The sequence below is a fragment of the Mauremys mutica genome, chromosome 2 (genome assembly GCF_020497125.1).
Source record: "Mauremys mutica isolate MM-2020 ecotype Southern chromosome 2, ASM2049712v1, whole genome shotgun sequence".
Taxonomy (NCBI): Eukaryota; Metazoa; Chordata; order Testudines; family Geoemydidae; genus Mauremys; species Mauremys mutica.
In genome coordinates this window covers 285971839-285998059 of record NC_059073.1, presented here as the reverse complement: position 1 = coordinate 285998059, position 26221 = coordinate 285971839, and the positions used below count along the sequence as shown (strand labels likewise).

Sequence of the window (26221 nt, the reverse complement as noted above, 5' to 3'; positions counted from 1 at the left end):
GTCACAACCTCAAACTATATTTTTAGGGGATTCCAAATGGCAGTAATTTGAGTTCACAAAGCTTTGTCTGCTACACTTTAAACCCACATTTGTTTTACAAGAACAATTCAATTTTTAACCCCCCTGGAGGACATCCTGGCCCCACTGAAGTAATTGGAAGAAGTCCCATTGACTTCAATGGGGTGTGGATTTAACATCAGATTTTCCTAAATTGCAGGCAGACTAGAGCCTTGTATTAGAGATAGAGGTAATTCCTCAAAAGCTAGGCTGGCACTAATGGCTGCCTAATGTATGATATACACAGCACAGTGTATCATTTTGTCCTATGACTGGAGAGCTGAAAATGGGCCAGTTCACCTGGACTGATCCCTTAGATTAGAATATGTGTAAACTACTTATGCTAAACAATCCGTTCCACATTGTATTTAGCTATGACACTCTGAGTACCTTTTCCACCTAAGTACCTGAAGAAGAGTTCTGTATAGCTCAAAAGCTTGTCTCTCTGACCGACAGAAGGTGGTCCAATACTTTGTCTCCCTAATATCCTGGGACTGACGTGTCTACAACACTGCAAACATCAATTTTTTCATGATTATTCTCTCTCTCTCTCTCTCTCCTTCTTTTTTTCAACCTTGCCCTATCTGTAGTTCACTGTTTGTGCTTTGTTCCTATTTCCACTCTATTTGTCTACTGGATATTTTCTCCCTATATCCCCAAACTAAACTTTTCCCATGTACAAGAAAAACTTAATAGTGCTTGAGTTAAAATCCAGCTTTTTTCAGACATCGTATTTGAGTGGGTAGGAATTTGGACAAATTAACTTCATCCATCTCTAGAGGAAGCAGCAAATAAAAGTAGACGTGGACCCAAGATGCAGAGTTTGGCTCTGAATCCAAACTTTCCCTAAGTCTGGAAGTATCTGTCTTGGTCCCATTTTAATTTTATTGTATAGATGTTGTCACCCTGGCCAGCCTTTGCAGGAGCATGGCTCCATGTTGGAAAGGAAAGCTGGTTAGAATCTCTAGTATCTCTCTCTCAATAAAAAATATGCAATAATTATAGTTCCATTTTCAGAAGTGCTGAGCAGTATTGAAGCAATAGGGAGCAGCAGCTCCTTTGCTCATAGTAGGGTTCATATTGTGTCTACCACCTTGTGGCGAAACACTAGATTGCACTTAACCAGTTAGCAAAGCCCTGGCAGCAGTTCTTATTCAGACTGTGTTTATCCAGCTAAAACTCAAACATGGGATCCTCAGCAGCAAATCCACCGGGTAAATCAATGAGAACCCATCTCATGAGCAAGTGTTTCAAAGCTGAGGTAGGGTCATCCCAGCTGGCAGCCATTCCTTGCAAATCAGATAGGAAAGAAAGTCCATACAAGGCAATAATCCTATTCCCAAGTGGATAAACAAGCTGGCCAAAGAGTGAACCTAGGTGAAAAAACAGGGCAACTGCCAACGAAAACAGCAGGCTCATACTATGTTTGTTTTTGCACTAGAAATGTAAGGAATAAATACAAGGAAGGGAAAAGAACATTTCAAGAGTTGCATTTCTGCATTACAGATCAGCCAGCTGGAAAGCAAGTTCCAAGTTAAACAGCATGCTGACAAACAGTGAAGAAATAAAGTGAAGATGACAACAAAAATCCATCCAACCCATATGGAATGGATTATTGACTAAGCTCTCTCTGACAGGTGAAATTAACTTCAATAAGTAAAACAGAATCTTGCTTTCATTTGCTCAAACAGCAAGGGTCTGATTCCCTGCTGTTTTCTACCAGTTTTACCCTAATGGAGAGACTTCTGATTGAATTTACACCTGAGTAACAGAGAAGAATCAGCAACAAAGCCAGGGTGACCCACGGGTTTTGAACCAGTACACTTATATCAGGCAGGGTTCTGATTTTTTTCCTGATATGGAGATACCAATACAACCCTAGCGTATGTCTATTCCAGGAGAGCTTTACCAGTCTGGGAATACTGGCAGGCTGTATCAGCAAAGCACTTCTAGTGTGGATGCAGCTTATACCAGCAAAAATGTGATTTGCGCTGGAGTTGAAAAACCACCTCCCCTGAATGAAACAAGCTATACTAGTCAGAGTGCAGCTTTCCTGGTGTAACTATCTACACTAGGGGACTTCTGCCAGACCTGGCCTAGGATGGATGCAATGATACTGTTTTTAAGGTGCCTTATACCAGTATCACTTATTCCCCTTCCTGTACAAAAATAGCTATACCAGCAGAAGCACATTTATACGTAAGCACAAGGTGTAGTTAAAATGGGAAAAATTTGTTGTGCAGACAAGATTAAAGTGACAACGGCTTTGGGAATCAAACTGACAAAATGTGCCAAATACTAATCTAAATTAAATCCAGAATAACTCTGTTGAAGTCAATGGATTTACACCTATGTAACAGAGACCAGAATCTGGGCATGGTATTTTTCTTAAGCCCAGATTTCCTTTTGCTTTGTTATGGCTGCTTATTTTTTCTTTAAATGATTTGTGTTCTTTGAACTAGACGAGGAGCAAAACTGCAGCATCTTCTGTTAAACTGATTCAATTTGTCTTGAGTCTGAAATTCTGGTGAAAAAAGGGCATGTTTGCCTTATTATTGCAGCAATGCTACCGACAGCTCCGACTGATTGAGTATAACTGAAGTATTAATCCCAGTTTTGGACCAGATCTTCAGCTGGTCCATGTCGTTCAACAGAGTTTATAACGAATTTACAACACCAGGAGATCTGGCCCTATATTTTTCTGATCTATTAGGTGTCTAAATGACTGCTCTCTTAACCTGTATAATAAATGGCATTAATTTCACAGAGCAAGTGGACAGAGTAAAAATACAATGGCATTTTATACTGAGTGAGAGTGTCGCTGCTTCAACCAAGTTTCCATCCCCAACTTCTAAAACAGAAAGGTATGTGACTAGCGTCAGCATATTTCTGAATGGTATTGGTTCAGATATACTTACTTCCTCAACTGGAATCTCATCGTTCACTGGACAGGCAATGTGATAGGAGGGATATGGATCAGACCAGCCATTCACTGTACAGTTTCTTCTTACCAAGCCTGCAAGAAATGCTTGTTTTTATTGCTAATCAAGGCCATACATTAGATCGTAAGCCCACAAGGGCAGGGATTATTGTTTTGTTCTGTATTTGTACACAGGGGCGGCTCTGTGTTTTTTGTTGCTCCAAGCACGGCAGTCAGGCGGCCTTGCTGGCCGCATGGATTTGGCGGTGGCTCTGCGGATGATCTGCCGGTCCTGCCACCAAATTGCCACCAAAGCCGCGGGACTGGCGGACCTCCCACAGGCGTGCTGCCAAAGGCTGCCTGACTGCTGCCCTCACAGTGACTGGCAGGCCACCCCCTGCAGCTTGCCGCCCCAGGCACGTGCTTGCTGCACTAGTGCCTGGAGCCGCCCCTGTTTGTACAGCACCTAGCGCAAAGAGGTCCTGGTCCATGACTAGGGCTCCTGGGCACTACAGTAATTCAGATAAATAATAATATGAATGCATTCATTCCACGACAAAACAGAAAGGAGCAGTAGTAGGTAGCTTGCTAATGAGGAGCTTCAGAATGGGCAGGGGCAACATTCCTGGTGGGTAGGAAGGACTTACATTCCTGCTGCAGAAGAATACATGAGAGCAGTTCTAGGAAGAGATACAGCTCATGAGGTTCCCTGGATCTTCTTCATCCTAATCCTAAAGTATGTCCTGACCTGATTGGTCCAGAGAGAGGGTCCCCGAAGACACCACCACCTCCATCAGCTCTGGCTGAATCCCAAACACCACCTGGGATGGGAGACTTTGTCTCTCTCCTCCCGTCCCTCTCCCCATGTATGTTTTTCCTTCCCCCTCTCTCCTATCCCTCTCCATTTTCCGTCTGGCTAATCAGAGTCTGGCTTAGCTGGCCAAGTCAAGATTGTATCTTTTGCAACAGTGCCGCATGTCTGTGACCAGAAAGAGGTGAGTAAAGCAATGCCCTAACCAGCCCATGCTGGTACAAGTTTGCCAGACCTTGGAATGGCTGATCAGACCAGGTGCTCTGTCCACGTTTCTCCAACGGGGAGGTTGCAAGGGAAAAGCAACACCAGACACAGAAGCGGCATTTTCTATTTTGCTGTTCTTTCCTCTCCCCCTCTTGTGCGTGTTTGTTTTGTTTTGTCTTTTAGGAAAGGTGATCGGACATGAAGAACAGCAATGACAGCTTCAGCCCGTCTCAACCAGAGACGACCCATACCTGCCCATAGTGGAGAGGCAGAGTGAGGACAGCGGCTTCAGCAGATGTTACTAAGCATGCTCAGTTCATGGGAGCATGCTCAGTAGAAGCCAAGCAGAAAATCATGCCCTCCTCATGCACATGATGCCTCTGATATCAACTAACTTTTGCTCTTTTCCCCCCAAAATACAGTTATTACCATCTTTAATGCCATGTAAAATAGTGTCAAACAAGGGCTTTTTCCTTCTAAAAGCTCTCTCCAGCTAAAGGGAAAGAGAACAGGGGATGTTGTTAAAATGAAAATATTATTCACTATTTTATATGTCAAATGCTTGAACTGTTTTCCCTTATTTTCAGTATCTTTAATAAAAAGCTTAAAGGATGTTTACTGGTGTGTCTGCCATGGTACAAAGCATGCTGGGGCCTCTATACCAAACCTCAACTTTTGTTTAAAACTGTTTAATGTTGGACAGTGACAGGGTTATGTTAATACCAGATTCCATCTAAATTAATAAAACACTACTTAATTTAACTCCTTTTAACATCAGTTTGTGGAATATCATTTCTAAAGTGTGAAGATTTGGAGGGTTAAGATAATATTCTTCTACTTTATAAAGGAGTTTTACCATAAAGAAAGTTATAGCTTTGTAACTGCATGAAAGAGAGAAATAAAGGACTCTGTCACTGTCATACCCTATCCTCCTTTTATTCTAAGAGAGACGTCTTTTGCAATATCTTCAGCGAAATAATTTTTTAATCATAGGATTAAAATTAAATAATATGAAATTTGAAATAAAGTGTTTTAAAGCAATATTATGCCAGTCTTTTAACGATAATGTAAGCATGTTTTTACATTGAATCTATACATTACACCCTAGAGAGGCCAAGAATAGGAAATGGCTAAATTATTTCTTTTCCATAATTAAATAACTATCATTCTGCAATGGAGAGTAAGGCCTCTGTTACACCTCAAGTCTGGCAAAGTTTTGCCTCATTGAATTGCCCAGCATGGAAAAACACCCCCAACCAAACAAAAATTTGTAAATACATTTCTCACATATATCATTTGTAAAGGGTGAACAAAGTTTTAGATTCCAGGGGACAATATAAAATTTCCATCATTTACAGACAGGCTTTACAATAAAAAATAATAATTTAAAAGTATAGGCTTTCCTGATGAACATGAAAAATCTGAAACTAGGTTAGAAACTGTACACAGACACTTGAGTGTTAAAAGGTAATATCATAAGCCCCCAGAGGCAAGGAGACAGAACTCCCAAGCTAAGCGGGACAAAATCCAGCCTACATATACAAGATGTGAAAAAAGTCATATCCTGAGAGATGATGCATATGTAGCCAGAGGTGCACAGGGTACTAAAGGCATTAAATATGGACATTTTGGAGCTGTTTGCTGAACCAAATCAGTCAGGGAGTTCACTCATATTACAGATAATCAAGAGGGCATTGTTTCTGGAATCTATCACTTTTGATGATAAAAAGCCTGCCTGGAGAATGAAATTGTATATCCCTGGCAAGGCTATTAGCTTTAAAATTCCCTTAAGAGCTAGCATCACAGTTATCTCCGAAGGGACTTACAATCACCTTCAACACTGCCCAAAGCTGATGTCACCTGACAGATCACCTGGAGGGATTTTGAATTGCATGATCTAGTTCACCACAAAAACAACTCTCAAAGAAAAAAGCTATGCATGCAGAGTGTGTGTGATCAATGGACCGCAGAACAAAAGCCTTCTCAGCTGCAGCGTGGCAGCCCTGATGGGCCTAGTGAGAAAGGTGGAGGAACTCAATGTAATATGTATTGATATTGGACTTTTGAAAGGAGATCTAGTACAAATAACATTAAGAGACTATGCTAAGCCATACACATACAGCTCACAGGAATCTTAACCCATTATTTCATAAAGAGGAAACTGAGTTAAAGAGAATGGAATGTATTGGCATAATCAAGAAAATCTCTGAGCCAGCAGTATGGTGTGCCCCAATGGTACCAATTATAAAGAAAAATTGAAAAATATGAAGCTGTGTGGATCTTAAAAGATTTAATAAAGCAGTTGTGAGAGAAAAATATATCCTTCCAACACTGGATGACTTTCTCCCCAAAGTGAAAGGATATACAGTATTTTCTAAGCTGGATGGCTGAGTGGATTCTGCCAAATTCCTTTAGCCAAAGAAAGTGCTAAACTAACTACATTTATCACAGCTTTTGGGAGATTCTGCTTATGAAGATCACCTTTTTGGATGAATAGTGCACCTGAAATTTTCCAAAGACAGATGGCAGAACTGTGAATGAACACAAATGGAGCTGTAGTTTTCATGGCCAATATTCTGATAGATGGATCTTTGGTGGAAGAATACTACAAAACCCTCAACAAAGTCCTAAACCTAATCAGTCAGTCTGAACTGAAGCTAAACAAGGAAAAGTGCATTTTCTGTGTACCCCAAATCCAGTTTTGGGGACAGACAATAAAGAAAGTTGGAATCAGTCCTAGACCTGAGAAAGTAAAAGCAATTTGAGAATGGCATGCACCAAGACGTATACTGGGAATGGTAAATTACCTTGCTCGATACCTACAAGACTTTTCAATGCAACAAACCACTGTCTGAACTGTTAATGTCCAACACATCTTGCGTAGGTGGGGCCAAACCAAGAAATTGCCTTTGATAAGGTAAAATAAATTATCTCAACGACTCCAGTTCTCAAGTACGAGGATGTGAACCAACCCACAATGGTCAGTGCAGATACAAGCAGCTATGGCCTAGGTGGTGCATTGTTGCTACAACCTGGCTCTGAGTGGAAGCCAGCTGCATTTTGCTCTCACGGGCTTACAGACGCGGAAAATCGATATGCACAGATTGAAAAGGAGTGCCCGGCAAGTGTATGGGCATGTGAGAACTTTTACAGATATCTGTGTGGACTGGATTCATTTACCTGGATAACAAACCATAAACCGCTTATCACCCTCATCAACTGAAAAGACCTGGACCAAGCACCACTGAAATGCCGACATCTATTGCTAAGGTTTATGGGATTTAGCTCAATTGCTAGATATGTTCCTTGGAAAATCTAGTAGTAGCAGGCACTCTGTCATGGAGCTCAGCATTGTACTCAGCTACCTGTGAGCTCAAGGGTGGTGTAACAGCTGATGTGAATGCTGTGGACACATACAGACAAGTGTCATAAAAGAGGCTACTCCAGCTACCAAAAGCAACCTTGACAGAGAAGCAACTTCAGGAAGGTCTAAGTTACATTGAGGCAGCTGGCCCAAGTATTTAACGGACACTAAGGAGGTGACATGAGACAACTTTGTGCTGTGTTAAGCGAGTCAAATGGACTCATGATTAAAGGCAATTGCATCATAATTCCAGATTAAATGAGAGGAAAATTTCTAAACCTCATCCATGAAGGACATCAAGGATTAACTAAATGCTGTGAATGGGCCAGCCAGTCAGTGTGGTGGCAGGGTATCAGAAAGCACATAAACAATAAAGTTGCTGCATGTGAACATTGCAGAACTAGCAGCCCAACACAACAGAAAGAATCTTTAATAACAACACCTCTAACAGAGAGACTTTGGAAGAGACTAGCTGGAGATTTATATGCATTCAGAGGATATCATTGCCTGGTCATTGTGAACCATTTTTCCAGTTATTAGAAATAATGTTCTTGAAAGACATGTTGCAATGTTATCGAGAAAAATGAAGTGCACTTTTCCTCACTTCAGTATTCCAGAACAACTAGGAACAGGCAATGGACCATAATTCACTGCAGCAGAATTTAAGTCATTTTGAACTAAATATGGTTTTAACCATATTACTAGCAGCCCACATTACCCACAAATGAATGGAGCAACTGAGCTGTACAGCCAGCCAAGAAAATCCCAAAGCAGGAAGGTCCATTCCTCGCTCTTCTGAGTTACAGATCAACATCAGTAGCAGCTACTAGATATAGCCTAGCACAGGGGTCAGCAACCTTTGAGAAGTGTGTGCCAAGTCTTCATTTATTTACTGTAATTTAAGGTTTTGTGTGCCAGTAATACATTTTACATTTACCGGGGCCAGTGGATGGAACCCCAGATTGGCACCTGGCTGAGCAGGGCCGCCTGCCAGGACCCCGGCTGGTAGGGACCGGAGGATGGAACCCCAGACCGGCTGTTCCAACTTGGGAGAGGAATCTGTCTTCAAAGTGGTCAGACAGGAAGAGAGTAGCCAAATTGGATTAAAAGGTTAAAAGAGCTTATGAACGCTTTTACAAATAACATCACTCAGTTGGACAACTGCTGTGTCTAGAACCTGGTGACCACTTTTGTGTCAAACTGGATGGAGGAAAAGGAGAGACAACTCCAGCTGCCATAAAGAAAAAGAATTCAGCACCCAGATCATATGTAATCGACACCAACAGTGGAGAGTTCAACAGAAACTGTTGACAGCTACAGTTTGTTCCTCAGAAAGAACAATCAACAGAGCAAACTCTACAGATGGCGGAAGCAGCTCACAAAGAAGACTTAGAGATTCCAAACCAACCACGGCTAGTCATTGCAAGTAATGGATGGCGAGAATACCAAGTCGACACACATTTGGGTCACGTAATTAGAAAAAGAGTCTGTTTCAGAGACATGCAACAGGCTGATAAATACTGAACTTCAAAGACAGTGTGAAAGTGTAAATATTGTAAATGGTAGGAATGTAGAACTTAAAGGGGGAGATGAAATGGAATGTTAACTGTATTATCTGTTCAACCACTATGTGGTGTAAAATATCTTATTTTAACTAACCTCAACCATGCCTGGCAGAGCATTAAAGGATCTTACGATGAACACAGCTGGCGTATATAAGTGAGCTCTGTAGCCAGAAGTACATGACAGTTTGTTTTGAAAGATTTGCCTACCTGAACTGCTTCGCATACAAAAAAACCTCAACCAAACAAAAACTTTTCTAAAGCCAGTTTACAAAGATGGGATATAGGCCCCTTCATAGGCTCAACGCTTGTAAACAGCAAAGGAAGTTTTTGATTGCAGTGTACAGTAAAAAAAAAAAAAAAAAGACAAAAGCCATAACTTTGTGCCTGTCTGAGGGACAGAGATAAAGGCTGTCGCCTTTGGCACTGGTATCTGAAGAAACATCCCCTGCCCCAAACTCCTTCCTCCTCCTTTCCTGACTTTTTTTTATCTAATACTGCCATCCTCTCTGCATGCGTCTGCTAAACATACTGTTTTAATCACATCAAATAAAGCTTTAAAAATAAGCTATCAGAAACTTTTAAAAGTCTCTCCCCTCCCTGCTTTCTTTAAATCTCCTCTTTAGTTAACACTATCTTTCTCTTCAGCTATCCCTTTTAACTTCTTCCCTAGTCCCGTTACATTAGGGCTTGAGTCCATCATAAGGCTTCTGTTTTCAGCACTTTCTCAGGTTGTTCATCTGTCTTGTATTATTCAGTATCCAGGTTACACCTTGTGTAAAAGTAAAATGTAAAGTGTTAACTAAGAACAGAAAAAAAAAATTCTCTAGGATCCTGTCAATGTTATGATCAACAAACCCCCAAAATATAATTGTTGCTTTGCCGGTGTTGCTATGCAGTATCTCCAAGCATGTCACCCGCCAACGATTTTGAGAATCTGATTTATTTACTATTTCTGATAGTCTGGGGGAAAGGGATTGGAAAAATTGGCACAATTATGGGAGAAATAATGCCTCATGAAGTTGGGACAATCTTTTGTATGACAAATGTTTGTTCATGGTAAAGCATGACAACTAGCAAAGAGTGGCTACAAAATTGTTTTACTAAAACAATATTTCAGTCATGTATCAATGCTCCTCTAAAAGGCAGGCCCAGCTCTCGTCTCCTCAAGCCCTGTTCTTCATGTTACACTTTTAAAAGTTTATGAGTATTTATTTTTAAAGCTTTAGTTGATGTGATTAGAAACAGTATGTTTAGCAGACGCAGATGGCAGTTTTAGATAAAAAAAATGTCAGGAAAGAAGGAGGAGGAGGTGTAGGATGGGGCTGTTTCTTCAGATAAGAATGTTAGAGGCTACAGTCTGTACCTCTGTCTTTCATGCAGTTACAAAGCTATGGCTTTTGACTTTTAAATTTTTATTTTTTTCACTGTACACTGGAATCAAAAACTTTCTTTGCAATTTACAGGTGTTGAGCCTATGAAGTGGCCTATGTCCCATCTTTGTAAACTGGCTTTCGAGAAGTTTTTGTTTGGTTGGGGTTTTTCTGTATGGGAGGCAGTTCCTTTAGGCAATGTTTCAAAGGAAGCTATCACTATTGTTTAAAGGTTGGGCTAGTGTAGCTCTTAAACATTGTGCTATGATTTGTATTCCACTCAACCTCTTCCTCTGGTTTAGAGAAAAGCAAAATATTTATGAGTGGCGGGGTGGGGGCAGGAGCATATGCAAGAAGTTACGGTTTTCAGGGCCCCATACACCGTAGATTTGTATCCTGGATCCATCTCATAAAGCCTTTGGCTGCAAGCCCCTTAAAAACCAGTCACAAAAAAAACCCCAGCTACTAATAGCCAGAAAAATGTTAACACCAAGGAGGGAGTGGGTGCAAGAGATAGGTGTGTGTGTGTGTGTGTGAGGGGTGGGATTTAAAATAATTAGAAAAATTAATTCTTTAGGGCCATTTCAATGTGATAATCAAACGGGAAAAAAATAATTGTTTTGCAGGTGGCTCTATAAAATATTGCTACAAAAGTGATGAGATTGATGCATTTCAATTATACCTCAGGGCTCCTTTATCAGTACAAAAACATTTTTTGGGGGCTTGATTTTTTGCATCGTTGTAGCTGCACAGTATAGTCAATGGCTTTGCCCTCATTATTCTCTTAGGTTTCATGTTGAGTCGCTGCTTTAATTTTAGGGTCCGGGGTGTGTCCACAAATACTGGCAAACAAAAATTCTTGTTGCCTTTGAGGTAATTCTATCAAATATCACGAAGGCTGTACAGACAAGGATTTTAGCTGTGTTCGGGTTTTTCCTCTCAGTCAGAAATGACCAATTTTCCTGTTGTGTCCGAGTATGAATACTCCTTCATCCTGAAGCCTTTGTGTTATATATTTGCTGTTTCTGACCTCCTAATTATATTCAATCCCCTCCCCCCTCACACACACCCCTTGTACCCCTTTGCACCCATTCCCTCCTTGGTGTTAACATCTTTTGGATATTAGTCGCTGGTTTCTCTGGTGCGATTGGCTTCTCCTGCTGGTTATTAAGGGGCTTTCAGCAGAACGCATTATGAGATGGATCAAGGCTAAACCTAAGAATCCCAGAGCAGGAAATGAAACTGCAGATGAAAGGGATTTGCCTTATCCCTCGTTTATAACTAACGTGTCAGGCGCTGCCAGGGAGGCAGGAGGTTGAGCTTTGCAGATTACTTTTTCCTTTTTGAAAATGCCAAATCTAGATCTTTCCTGGAAGATCATTTCCCTCTCGGCTCCCACATGTTTGTTTGTAGTGAGTTATTGGGCCAAAGTCACCTCTGCAGTAAGTGCCTTTGACTTCCACTGGGTTGTGCCTATTGTCTTCGGTGTTGTGTTTGGCCCAACGCATATGCCATTTTAATGGCATAGTTCTGCTTCTCATCTCAACCCTTGGCCCTAAGGAACAACCACATCACTGATTCCTCATCCTTTCATCTCATCCCAGGCTTTATCACAGCTTGAAGCTCCTATGATCCTGTGCTGAAGTCCTGACTCAGCCAGCACTGAGAATGAACTCAACAGGAGTGTTTACCCAATGGGCTGATCCCAAAGCCTGTTAAAGCCAATGAGGATCTTTCCACTGACGTCCGCGTTCTTCAGCTCAGCCCTAAGTAGGGACTTCAGGACCAGGCCCCGTCATGGGACCTCTGCAAGGCCGCATATGAGCTGCAGAGCACCCTCAGCTCCTGTTGAAATCAACGGAGTGGCAACTCTGCGTAACCCAGCATGGCTCAGTCCCGTGTAAGCTGCTTTCTCGGTCCCTCACTTTCATGAGCACAATGGTCATGTGCACAGTTAAAATAAATAGGTAAAGCGGGTCCCTCACCTGGCTCCTTGAGGAAGTGAAAGAGAACCTGCGGGCAGGGCAATGTGAGAGTCTCACCAGCTTCGGCATTCGGCCAGCACAGTAGCCTGTCCCATGTTTTCCTGCAACCTGCCAGGAAAGGGAAAACACATTTTAAAGCATTTTTATATTTGCATATGAAAAGTCAAATTTTAGACATGATGCAATACGTGAGAGTATGTCGGCATGAGGAGGAGCATTACGGCAGCAAGCTCACATGATGGTATCTGTCCAACTTGCTGGTCCCCTTCATTTATTTTTTTCTAGCTCACTTCTTGCAGGCAGCACAGAGAGCATAGGAGGGAACGGAACGAGGAAAGGTAGGTGGCGCAGTGCACTCAGGCTGGGAAACAATTCCATGCCTACAGGGCAGCGTGGCAAAGGGCACAGAATCAGGAGTGGGAGAAAGAAATGAAAGGACCAGTGGGTGGCAGAATGTGGTCGAAGAACAGATCAGTGAGGATAGACCAGGGGAAAGGGGAGGTGGGCCACTGAATGAAAGACCAAATCATTTGAACTTGATGTACTGGGTGATGGGGAGCCAGTGGAAGGAATCCAAGGATCTGAGTTCAGGTCTAGAACCGAGTGGGGAGGATTCACTCATTTCTCTGAACCGGTTCTCACAACCCTGGCAATTTTTCACTTCACTGTCCAACCCGCACCCCTTTTGAGCTGCCACATGCGGTACCTGCTGTTTCATTTCCATGATCTTCAGCACCCCTCAGACATTCATTCTCATTTCTCTTCAGCTCAGCTACAAAGTCACATTCTGGATGGATGTGCCCAACCACCTGCAACGAGAAAGGCGCCATGAGGGTGCTTAGCCCCGGCTTGGAGGTTAGGGCACCACTCCATCATGTAACCCCAACTATACAGGCCCAGATCCTCCACTGGCATAAATAAGTGGAGCTCTGTTGAAGTCAGTGGTGTTATGCTGATTTACACCAAAGAGCAAATCCCCCGCTGGTGTAAACTGGCATAGCTCCATAAACTTCATAGCTGAGAATCTATCCCCAGGTAAAAATTGACTCAGAAGGTTTTTCATCGCTGAAGCATCAACCATAAGATTTGCCCTCTGCAAGATTTGTGTCTCACAAGCATCTCCTGCCACTGACTCCTAAGGGAGCTGCTCTGTTTCCTTCTCATGCTGTTTGCCCTTCTCCAGCTTGAATGATGTTATGGGCAGGATATAATCCTCCGTGCTTTGAGGCTTTCGCAACCATACGTTCTGATGGCCAGGTCCTACCCTTTACTGCTTGTGTGCTCTGATGCGGGGGAGAGCTGTGCACAGAGACTTTGAACAGAGAGGACCTCTTCCCCACTTCTCCCCCTTGCTACAACAAAGCAGGATTCCAACCTAGACCTGCAAAGAGTGCCAGTGAGTTGGGTAGGACCAGAGCACAATGGCTACAAGCAGACATAAGCTACTGGATTTTCCAAGGCACCCAGACAGCTGGCAAGTACATTGTGCTAGAAACAAGTGGGATTATTCAACAATTTAATATATTTATTTGGAGGGGGTTGAGGAAATGCCAAATTGTCAAAACCAAAACTTTTTGTAGGAAAGAGTCAGTTTCAACTAAGCTTTGGGCAGGCACAGGTGCTGGAACTAGGGGTGCGGGGGGAGCTGCAGCACATCCTCGCTTGAAATGGTTTAAATATAGAGGATTTACAGTTTGGTTCAGTGGCTCTCAGCATCCCCACTATAGAATTTGTTCCAGCAGCCCTGTGGCCAGCAGAGGTTTCTGACATCCTGGACAGAATCTGTAGCCAGAGAGAGCTCCTCTGTAGAATAGCCATTAGCCTAGGACACTGACCTGGGGGACGAGGAGTAAAATCCCTGCTCCAAATAAAGTAGAGCAGAGCTGTGAACCTACCTCTCATATACCAGACAAGTGCCGTAACCACTGAGCTATTCTAGGCTATAACATCCCTTTTTCTCCCCTCTGGTTTTTCTCAAAAATATAAATGTCAAAAGGTCTTGGATTCATCCCACTGCTGAACAGAAACTATTCTGAAATCTCCATTTTCTTCACAGGAAGGGAAAACCATTTCCCACCCAGCTTTATTGTGTGCTGCGGGTGATAGGCAGCAGTGCACATGACGCCTCTTCGAAGGGGCAGCAGGGTCTGCCTTGGTCACCTGGCACCATCTTTCTCTGCACCAGCCGGATGACGCTTGCATATCCACACATGGCCCTGACTGCTCCACACTGCCTCCACCCTGTCCTTACTAGTCAGGGAAGAAGTGTTACCTATCAAAGCATTCGTTTTTTAAAAAAGAATCAAAACAGGATGAAATCTATCCACTGAGCAGGTGGCTGACTAAATTCAACTCGGCTCATTTTCACACAGGAAGGATAAATATTCAGCGAGTTTTGGAAATAAATATCTTGCTTTCAGGTCATTCAGAGGGCAGAATGTAATGGTTTTAATAAGCCAGTGTTCTCCATTCATATTAACATCCCTATACCAAGCTGATATACCAACCTTTTGAACCGATTGCTTATTAGTTTACCATCTGAGGCTCTGTTCCTGCTCCTAATGAAAACACTGAATATTTTGCCATTGCTTTAATGGGAGCAGGATTAGGTCCCATGTGTAAGGGGAAAAAAGAGATTAGATCCAGGATTCCATGCCATGGAATTCCATACACAACCATGGCTGTTTTGACTTCAGGACTTGGAAACTTACCAGTGAAACTGGAGTGTATATGAATATACAAATGTAGTGGAGATGTTGTGATACTGTTTTCTGTGTCCTGCACCTTTAAATGTATGGAGCCTTCCTTGCTGTGTGCTAGAGACCAGCTCCCTTGGGTCAATTCAAGGTGTCTGGGAAAGAGTCGGTCCCACACTACACACAGTCTCTTTTTAATTTCTCATGCAGGCTTATATTTGTCCTTCCTTTGTTGTGTTCCTTAATCAGTAATGAAAGTCAGCTATGCTGAAAGGCCATGATTTGGTCCCTGTGTATTGAAACCCCAGAAGAAAATAGGTTCCCAGCATGACAACCAGGCATATCTTTCAATGAACGGATAGTTTATAGAACTCTATTGGTTTAATGAACTGTGTCCAGAAAGATCTCAACAGGGTGGAAATTTACCTGCTTGCACAGTGAAAAGAACTTCTCCTGGAAAAAATAACCGGTATCTGCATGTGAAAATGGCCTTGGAATCCACTAAAATATTCAAGGTGAGAACAAATAAATGTTTGACTTTTTCATAGACTCAAAAAATACAGTTTTTTTGGGGGGGGGTTGGGGGGGGTTGTTTAGTTTCCAAAGTTGTGAGAACTTTTACCAGGTACCCCGGAGTTAAATGTGTATGTTTCATTTACTGCAGGTGATTTAAAAGTTCTGGCTCCTCCTTGATCATGAGCACTTGCAACTTCCTCTGACTTTAATAAGAATTGTAGGTTCTCAGCCCTAACATTTGTGAATTACTAGAATGTAGTGATTAGAGAACCAGATTCCCCACTGCCTTGTGCAGTCATTTGCACCAGTCCAAAGTATGGGTGTAAGATTCGGCTGTTCCCTCAGTTTCAACAAGCCAAGACAGAGAATGCTGAGCGAGAGACACATACAATATTGTGTAGCCAGCCAGAAAGTGATGTTGGAATTCAACACGGCTGCACCTTCCAAGCTGATGTTCCAGATTCCTGATTTTTATGCATGCACACTTCTGTGTGGAAAAGCTACCTGTTCCCTCTCCAAAGTGTTTGTTAGCCTTTCCCTTATCACTATCAGGGGAGGTAGAGCTCAGGGGTTTGAGCATTAGCCTGCTAAACCCAGAGTTGTGAGTTCAATCCTTCAGGGGGCCATTTAGGGGTCTGGGGCAAAAATCTGTCAGGGACAGTACTTGAGCCTGCTATGAAGGCAGGGGGCTGGCCTCAATGATCTTTCAAGGTCCCTCCTAATTCTATGAGATAGGTTTAAAAAATATATTCATGTCATAGGCCTTCCTTTGGCAGAAAGCAAGTGTGATTATGGTAGATTCATTTGCTGGTGTTTTTACACTGCTGGCTGTGCTAAGTAACCCACACACCCCCTGGGTGTGGTGTTCTGGCCCATCCAGACCACTTCAAAAGAGGGACTGAGACTTCTCTATGGCCTTAGCTAATAGTCAGGTGGCTATTAGCTCACATTGTAGAGCCCCCTGTACTGAGATCCCAGGTTCAATCCTACCCACCCACAACCAGGGTCTGCCAGCGTTACACTAACACAAGCTGACTTTGGGTTATGGAAGGCACTGAATATTCAGCTTTTGTTGCCTTCTGCCGAGGCAGTGGATGATTGGATGAATAGGTGAGACATTATACCAACTTGGCACAGGACTGGGAGATAGAGCCATACTCATAGCCACCTTCTATTACTACAATGCTCCAATCAAAATCCACAGTCAGAACACTCCTAAACTTTGAGAGCGTTTGGACCCTGATCTGAACTTTAAGTCTCGGGCCCATATCTAGCAAGGATCTCTCATCTCACCTTGCATCCTACTTTGTGATCATGCAGTGTGATCCTGCAATGATGGTTCATGTGGCACAGAACAAATAGCCCTACTAAACTCTGTGGAATTACTGATGGGGTGAGATTGCCTGCACAACTAAGGGACTCAGGATCAGAAGCTTCACAGGTACCATTTGAAGAACTTACTATTTCGGGAAGCGGGGAGTGCTTGACACCTCACAGGAGGCTCTCAGCACCTCGCAGGGTCAAACCCACAGTCTTTTCTCACACGGCTGCATTAGCCCAGCTTATATAATATGAGCTAAGAAGGTGCATTAGCACAATGCAGCAGATCCTTAGTCCCCATTCTGTCTTGCACACAGTTTTTGCCCACTCAGGGCTAGAAATCTTGAAGTTGCCCCAGCTGCTCAGATTTTAGAGTTGGGTCAGAAAATATGGCATCCGAACCAGTTCTGATTACAGCTTCCTGGCCTAATGATTTTAAAGGGACTTAGTGATTCCGGGGACTCCGTTTCTTTGGGCCCAACTTGAGCCATCATAATGGGGCCAGATTTTCAGAAACCGCTGCACAGCTATTACCTGTAAAATGACCCATTAAAGTATTTCAAATTGGCCATCCAAAATCACTAGGTACTTATGAAAATGTTGGCCAAGGACTTTAGCATATTAAAATGGTTATTAAATATATCTACGTGATGCCTTCACTGCGACATTGGAGCTCTAATGGTCTTTCACTCATGTAAAATACAACAAAGGCCACTGGTTAATCACCGTCAAAGAATAAAGACAGTTTGGAATCCACAGAGAATAAAAATATCCTGGTCGTGCCAGACCATTTTCCAATTAAAAAGTAAAAGAACTATTTCTCCTTGTTACAAATGAATATTGATTTAACCAGAACCTGTCCCAGACAGAGCCTTCTCTCCCATGTTGGGAAGGACATACTGATTGTATGATTGTACTGATTGTACAAAGACTTGAGCTTCTGAGCAGGGAATCTCATGATGTTTATGCAGAGCTGCTTTGGGGTGCTGGGGGATAGGAGCCAAGATTGCGGGTACATTTGAGAAATGCATGCAGGAGCAGGGAGCTTTTGGCTATCCAGGCGGAGGGATAGCTCAGTGGTTTGAGCATTGGCCTGCTAAACCCACGGTTGTGAGTTCAGTCCTTGAGGGGGCCACTTACGGATCTGGGGCAAAAATTGGTCCAGGTAGGGGGCTGGACTTGATGACCTTTCAAGGTCCCTTCCAGTTCTAGGAGATTGGTATATCTCCAATTATTACCTATCAAAGGACCAAATTCTGATGCCATTTTCACATAGTGGACAGGACATTACCCCATGGTTGGTTCTACTGAAATCAACGGGTCTGTTCATGAGGAATAGCACTACTGAACCTGAAGTGAAGAAGGGGATCAGAATCTATCCCAGAGGAAAAAGAAGGATTCATTGATTAGTCAAAAAGAAGAGCGAGCAAATATGGCAGGAGTGGGGATAGAAAATAAACACAGCCGTGGCAGGTACGTAGGGATCAGGTCTAAAATTGCTTCTCTTTTGCTATTGGTGTATTTAAGGAAGCTGGAAGCCCCACTTACAATGGAAAGGAGAAAAGATTTTCCAATATTCTTTTCTATGAGATCAATCATATTTTTCGCCCAGGGCCCAAAACAGTGAGAACGAAACAAAACAATCAGACATGGGAAATAGTTGTATAAAGATCATGATTAATATTTCTGATTATTTCCGGCAAGAAGAAGTGAATGAACCATTAATCTTGTTGATGTTGTAAAATTAAACTGTCTGAAATACAAAAGTAAATTGAGATCTATTCTAAATTTAGAGCTTGTTTCCTGGGCTGTTGAGTAACCAAGTCAACGGGAAGTGTGGGCTCCACAGCCCCTCTGAAAATCAGGCTGCTCTTGCAACCTCTGGTCATGTGAAATCAGTGCTCAGGTGAGTAATGAACACAGGATCTGGCCCAGGAGAGCAACCAAACTCTTTACACTCTGGGATTACACTCTGGGATTAGAATGTGTCTTATTCAGATTATTTTATGCAGTTTTATTGTATCTTGTGCTCCATTTACTTGAATTTTGGTTTTCTTGTGATCTCTCATTGTTTTCTCTCATGGATTTCAGCATTGCACTGTCTCTGCATTTTTTCTTACACCGTACTACAACAAATAGCATACAAGCAACAAATACAAAGCATAAAAACATCTGAAGTTTACAAAATGTAGAGACATTTTAAATATTGTAAGTATTTAAGACCGCGCTGAAAAGTTACCACAAACCATACAGGTATACTGATGGCTGAGAATGGATGGTTGTTTTTCCAGCTAAGTTAAAACAGTGTTTTCTTAGCTAATGTCAGTTATAATAATAAGGATATCCTAATGTTCCGTAAGAGCCTGATTGTGCCATCCTTACACACACTGAGTAGCATCTTATTCTGTGAGTTGGTCCTTTGTGATGCTTTGTGAAGTATGGTGCTACTCAATATGAGTAACGGGGCAGAATCTAGCTCAGAAGAAAGCACTGTAACACCCAGATCTTTCTGATGTCCTTTAATGCTGAGTATGGTTAACCACTAAGGACTAGATTCAGATACCCTGTTCACGAGGAATGGTTCTTCACTCCACATAGAGTGCCACTGCAGAGCAGAGTTTGTTACATGGTACAAGCAGAGAGAATGACAGGCACAGACAGATAAAGTATATGGTCCCAATTATTCCACATCACGGTGTTGTTTCTCTTTCCACACACAAAAAGAAGATCCTGTGCCGCCCACACAAAACAATACTGTAATACTGTGTTTCTCAAAGCGTGGGTTGCAACCCCCACCCCAGGTCATGAACGGCATTGAAAATTTTATTACAATCTAAAGCAAAGAAAATCTCACTCCTCATTTCTTGAACACATTTGTCCCTCAAGAGCAAGTTTTCTCTTTCAACTTCTCATAACACACACACACACACACTCTCTCTCTCTAAAGGTTGATTGTTATAACTGATACATTTTTAATTCTTACTTGTATCAGAAATGTGAGGAAGTCGCAATTTTTTTGGACTTGAAATAAGGGGTCACCAACCTTAAAAGACTGAGAAACACTGCCCCAAATGAAATGAAAGGATTCAACCGTAAAATGAATTAATCTGCAACATAATTTAAGTAAACAATCGCACAGAGCTTCTCATGTACAATCAGGCAACCTCGCTCATAAGCAATTGGCTGAAGCAAAATGTCAGCATGATAGGTAGTTTCTTTTTGCATAGATGAACTTATGGAGCCAAATCGAAGCCTGGCATATGCAGATGCAGCCACAGTTGATTCAATTAATTTGTTATTGTCTACACAGTTCACATTCTAAGTTATCCTAAATGTTACCAAAGAAGCAGGTGAAATGCCAACTCCTACTAATGTTGTATATGCCAAAGGCTAAGCAGCAATATCTAAATTCATAGCTTTTACAGTATCTTCTCGATTCCCTTCCCCTTTGCATTTGTCATCCTCTCTTTTAGCACTTCTGTATAAAGTAACATGCGCGGTTTAGGATGCTGTTTCTCTTTCATGGAAGTGCAGTAATAATGAACGTGCAGTAACAACGCAGTGCAGCGCAAGGGCACACAGCTCCGACAGCTTAGGTGTGTGTGCCTTCTGCTACAGTTTGCACCTTTCCTAGCCTCTTCCACAGTTTAATATGAAGCGAAGTCCAAAAAAGAAAAAGATGCTCATGCAATGCAACGAGCCGCATCTGACCATCTGTTCCAATGTTAAACTGACTGCTTAGGGAAAACAATGACGGAAAACCTGTTTAACACAGTTACTTACAAAAGCTGCAAGACTCAGGGAGTAAAAGGCACAACGGTACAAAGCACGGGGGTTCATGTTCCGAAGCAAGTGGTGTCATACTCCACCTCCTCAGCCTCCTTGAGCCCGTTTTACCTTCCTCTCCTCTTCCCCCTCTCCTATCGGTTGCTGATCTGAAGCATTTATCTTTTTGCCCAGGAGTGACGTAACAGTAAAATGAGGAGGAAACTAAATATTAACAACTCTCTCGGCTGTGATTGACGAGGCTGTGGATGACATGCTTGCCACCTTTCTTGACCTTGCAGTATGTGCCGAGATTGCAAAGGATTGACTATGTGAGCACCCCTGAGATTATGGTAACTTGCACTCCCTAGGATTTTAGTAGGCATTGATAGATTTGTTACCATTGACCATGTTGCATTTAACGCAACAAAATATGTATGAGACAAACCCTTTAAACATGGTGATGGTTAATAGTCATTCATTCTAACAAATGTGCATCTTATTCCTGTTTCAAACAGTGTGTGGAGCGGGTAGGTAAACACATAATATTACATTTTTTAAATGTGTGGCCAAATTCTGCACATATACTCAACTCCCGGGGTTTGAATGCACATTGTGCATGCATCTGAAGGCCAACTTCAGTCCCAGGAGTGTGGGTATACATGAAAACTTGCATGTGAGTGTATTTATATATTACACCCCAACAATCTGTATGAAAAGAACATTAAGGTTGCAAAGTCAAGCACTCACAAGATAGGAAATGCCTGAATTAACTTGGCCTCTGCTGTTGTCCCCAAAGCTTCTGCCTGTCCCCTTCTCCCCATCCAAACTCTGCCCCCTCCCTGCTTGTCCTGTGCTTCTCCTGCTCCCCCAGCTCCTGCCACTCCCACTCCCCGTCCCCTCTCCCCCTGCCCTGAATATCTTCCCCCTTCCCTGCTCCCATCTGTCACTCCTCCTTCCCCTCTAGCTTCCTAGATGGGGAGCATTGAATGCACAGGACAGCTAGTCTCCCTGTCCTCAGATCTGGTGCCAGAAGAGCAATTGCAGGGAAAACCCTGTTCAGTCCCTGCAGCTCTGGGCTGGAGCATGCTGAGTTGCTCTGTGCGGGTGGCATATATACATTCCAGTTGGCATGTAGGAACTCTGAGGGGATGGAGCATGCTCAGTCCAGATGGAATCTTTGGAGAATTTAGCTGCCAAACTCCAACTCTCTTGGTGTAATTTGTGCAAATCTTTGTGGAGACAACAAAGGCACATCCCTGAAAGCAAATCAATCTTCCGGCCAAATGTTAAGTCCCTGTGCCAAACCATGCAGGCACTAGAGCTTCTCAACAAAATATGTGTACATTTTTAAACATAGGCAAAATAACATATCTTTTCTAACCTTATTATCAGAAATTACTGAACCATTTTAGATGGAATTTTCCAAAACTACTCAGTCTGAGGCAGATGGAGAGCGTAGAAAATTTCAGGCTAAATGGTTAAAGTTTGGCAAAGTTGAATGAAACTAAAAACAAGGTCTCATAATGGAAAGTGTCAGGGAACCTGAAGTACAGGTATTGCTGCCTATATATATGTAGAGCTTTTCAGGCATAGACCTCACAGTACTTTACAAAGGAAGTAAATAGTATCTTCATTTTACAGATGGGGAAACTGAGGCACAGGGCAGCAATGTGACTTGGCCAAAGTCACCCAGCAGGCCAATGGCAGAACCAGGAATAGATATTGGGTCTCCTGAGTCTCAGTCTTGCACTCAAGCCACTAGGCCATACTGCTTCTATAAGATGCACAGCTAACCTATAAGCAGCCATTAACATTTGCTGATTACCTCAGCTAACTAAATAAATATGTGGAACTAAATAAACGCAGTATTTGCACTAATCAGAGCATTTCCAATAGTAAATTAGAACAGGGAGCTTTACCAGCTTTCTGATATTTTACGTAGCTTCCTTATAGTCCTTGTAATTCCTGTAACTATCACTCATGACCAGTGCAGTCATCCCAATCTCGTGCCAGATAAATCCTTTATGTCACAGTGTACCATCATATATGCTCTTTCATCCTCCCTCTACAGAGAGACACAATATGAATTAAGTGCATTTTGCCAAGCATCCATTTGGGAGGTCTACAATATGCCAGTACTTTTCAGGGTTAATTCACAGAGTACCTTAGGATGTACCTCATTTGGTCCAGGGGTCCTAGCCATGTCGATTCAATCCAGGGCCCGCTGCACCATTTCATTGATCACCCTGGAAGCAGGTAAGCATATATTCATATACCCACTGTGAGTATGTATGCACCTATGTGGTGTGAGTATTCATCTGTCTGTGGATTTAATGCATACTTTACCAAAAATTGGTCAAGGTTTTCAAAAGTGGCTAGTGATTTTGGTTGCCCCAGTATTTGAGTGCCCGCCTTGACATACCTTAAAGGGTCCTGATTTCCAGTGGATGGGCATTGAGCACTTGCTGAAGATCAGCCCCCTTGAAGGCGTCTCAGGCTGGAAACCCCAAAACTGAAGCACCCATGGTCATTAGTCCTGGTCCATCTTCCCCTGTTTAGCTTAACTGGCCTTTTTTTTGTGATTCTCTGCAGCACGGACATTTTATTCAAATGAGGTCTAGTCAATTGTCAACGTTTTATGTGACGTTTCGGCTGTTTGTAATTCAGGACATGTGGACTGGTTCAAATAAAATCAGAGCCAGACTGGTTAATTTTTGTCCAGCTTACCACTTCACCCCACAGCTCTACTACTGCAACTTGGTTTTGAATTGCACCATCCTGGCTTTCCCTTTCCTGACCCTCCCCTGAGTAAGCTGCCCACTGTGCCAAATCAGTAACTAGTACATTTTCTTTCCAATCGTTGTTACACAACTAGTGATCAACAGCTTACTATTGCTTTTGCACATGCATGCAGTCTGCCAAGTTACATCTAGACCTGGCAGATTGCTTAGAAGACGGCAGAGATGAAGAAGGAGAAAGCAGATTTCTAGTGGAAGAAATCTGCATATTGCTCAGACTTTCTCCGAAGGTGGAAGTCGGCCACTTCAGTTCTGTAAGGATTTCAGTTGCGGCTTGTTGTGAGAGCTGCTTCAGCAAGCCCAAGCCACTCACGCTATCAGTTTGAGAGATATTGGCTGCTAAAGTGAGGTCAGGCCTGACGTCGGACAAAGCAAGCTGACTGTAAAGATTGTGATGGTAAAGATCTCATTATGTGCCAGAGGTGAAAATGAACAACCGTCAGTGCCCTTCACAGTTCTGTCTCTCCTGCCTGTCTGCTCTTGTCTGTTACCACCATTCCTCCACTCCACCAGCCTCGCCTGCTTCTCCTAGAGCCAGCTCTGTGTGCTCCCTTCTGCCAACAAAAAGGGACGGGTTCTAATATTGAGGGGTTCCTTTCTAAGTTTACAAAACCCACTGGCTCAAGCCCCCCTCCACCCCTTCCTGAAACCTGAGAAAAACCTAAATGCCCTCCCTGCCCTAAGAGCAATACTTCCCTACTCGCAAGCCCTGAGTCTGGATAACACTGGGGCTGGGGAAGGGAAGGAAACGCAGCATTCGTTTAGGAAAATACAGCAACAAGAAATCAACAATACGAATACCTCAGTAACTCTGGCTGTCGTTGTTATATCCTTGGGGCAGCCGGTGTAGGAAACAATCACTTGAGGCCAGAGAGCAGGCAGCTAACCAAAACCTCCATTTTATTTACATATATACAGAGAGCTCCTCAGCCGGTTGAAACCGGTTGAGCTAACCCATAATAATCTAACTCAGTTGCCATAGCAACAAAACCATGACAACCAAATACACAACAGTCGTCCTTTGCTCAGTCTCCCCACCAGCAGTGTGAATGTCCAGTGGATAAATGTCCTCCTCCCTGCCCCCTGCTCATGGTTCACTGCCATTGCTTAGCAAAGTTCCAACATCCAGGAGTGCGCTCCGGCAGGACTGTCCTCAGTCGCTTGGGGGAAGTGCTGCCAGGTCCTCTCCCTGTACCACCTTCCACTGTACCATCACCTCTCCACCATCTCTCCCTGGGCTACCGCTGCTCCCTCTTCTCTCGCCACGCCTGCGCTATTTCTCACTTATGGCTAGCCAGACTGTGATCCGCCCTAAGGACTAGTGCATCGTTGCACTGTGCCGGGAGCAGCCTAGGAAGCCGACTCCGACCTGGCGAATCACGGTCTGCCTCCTGGTTCCTCTGCTGCTCCAGGGACGGGAGTGAGGAGTGCTGGGCCTGTCCCTGGTTCAGCATGCGCCCCTCAACAGGCTGAACAGCCATGCTGCTGGGCATGGAGGAGACCTTTGCTCAATGTTCTCTCCACGCCCTTCCATCCCTTCCTGCCCACATGCACAAGGGGGGACCTAATGGCTCTGTGGATCCTGCTACTGCCTGTGTGCTGAAGCGGTGGTACGGTGCATTGGCACAAGGGCGCATTGGGCACTTGTGCCCCCCTGCCGCCATGTGCAGGGCAGGACACCATCTGGCCCTTAGGGTATAAGCTGTTTGGGGCAAAGGCCACGTCTTTCTATGGGACTGCACACTGACTAGCACAATGGGGCCCCAATCTGCAGTAAAACTATGACTGTAATGGAATCTTATGCTTCAGGGCTTCCGCCATCATTTGCAGGGATCAGGAAGGAACTTTTCCCACAATGCAGAATTGGTTGCATTCTAGGGTGTGGGGTTTTTCCCCTTTGCTCTAAGCAACCGAGTTTGGCCATGGGTGGACATGAGCCACTGATCAGGGCGGAGTGGTGTTCTGAGGTGGTGAGGAAAAGCCTCTTTCTTAGATGTTTGTCTGGTGTGTCTTGCTCACATTGTCAGGGTGGAACTGATCAGCAGATTTGGGGATGGGAAGGGATTTCCCCCAAAATTAGATCGTCAGGGAACTTGGGGTTGTTTTTGTTTGTTTGTTTTGTTTTGTGTTTTGCCTTCCTCTGCAGCATGGGCTGTGGCTCACCTGTGAGGATCATCTGGGCATATCTCAGCTAATCAATTCCCCGTCCTTGCAGGGGTGTCAGGCCCTGGTGGCACTTCTCGAGTTCTCTGCCTGTGTTATAAAGAAGCTCAGACTAGATAATCTAATGGTCCCTTCTAGCCTTAAAATTGATGAAACTGAGCATCCTGTTTGTAGTCTTTGGGCATTATCTATATAGAAATAATAATAATAATTAATTGTCTCATAACACTGGAAAGCTGGCAGAATCCTAATTTTCCTATGGCCTAAAACAGGTGTTTCTACCCTTGACGTTTCACCATCGAAACAACCGTGATCCTCACCCCCCATCCTGGCTGATGCCCAGGATTGAATTGGGGACCCCCATCACTAAAAGCATGAACGGCGATAGCCTGAGCTAAAGCTGTCTACCTGGCGCTATAACAGACTCGTATATTCTGTGGATTGGGCTCAGAAGGGGACTTGTACCACCCCAGACCAGGTACTAGCACTGTCTCTTGGTACTTGATAGTCTGATCAGAGAGACCAAGAGTTGAGTGGGAAGGTAATCTGGAGTGACTTCTTGTGTGGTCCATCTAGATCAGGGTTGAGAACCAGGAGCAGGACAGCACAGGGAAGCTTGTATTACCAAGGATATTCATGTTGGGGGATCAATTGAAGGTTTCAGCCTCAGAGCTGCTAATC

General features: G+C 43.4%; 1 protein-coding gene and 1 long non-coding RNA gene across 7 annotated transcripts in view; one reads left to right on the top strand and one right to left on the bottom strand.

Annotated features, from left to right (window-relative positions):
• GHRHR (growth hormone releasing hormone receptor) overlaps positions 1–24255 on the bottom strand; it is a 42006-nt gene extending 17751 nt beyond the window's left edge. Inside the window, exons 1-5 of one of the 6 annotated variants that reach the window (XM_045003257.1) lie at positions 24179–24255; positions 22744–22825; positions 12986–13088; positions 12280–12387; positions 2976–3073 (exon numbers count right to left, since the gene is read on the bottom strand). In XM_045003257.1, coding sequence (XP_044859192.1) covers positions 2976–3073; positions 12280–12387; positions 12986–13088; positions 22744–22782 — 348 coding nt within the window. In that variant the 5' untranslated portion in view covers positions 22783–22825; positions 24179–24255. Of the gene's footprint in view, positions 1–2975; positions 3074–12279; positions 12388–12985; positions 13089–22743; positions 22826–23001; positions 23127–23469; positions 23560–24178 lie in introns of those variants that run through there. The other 5 variants (XM_045003261.1, XM_045003258.1, XM_045003255.1 and 2 more) reach the window with 5 other exon arrangements.
• LOC123362775 lies at positions 1560–4504 on the top strand. The gene is made up of 3 exons (XR_006576560.1): positions 1560–1694; positions 2825–2921; positions 4179–4504. It is a non-coding gene; the product is annotated as an uncharacterized LOC123362775 (long non-coding RNA).
• Positions 24256–26221: the final 1966 nt, after the last annotated feature.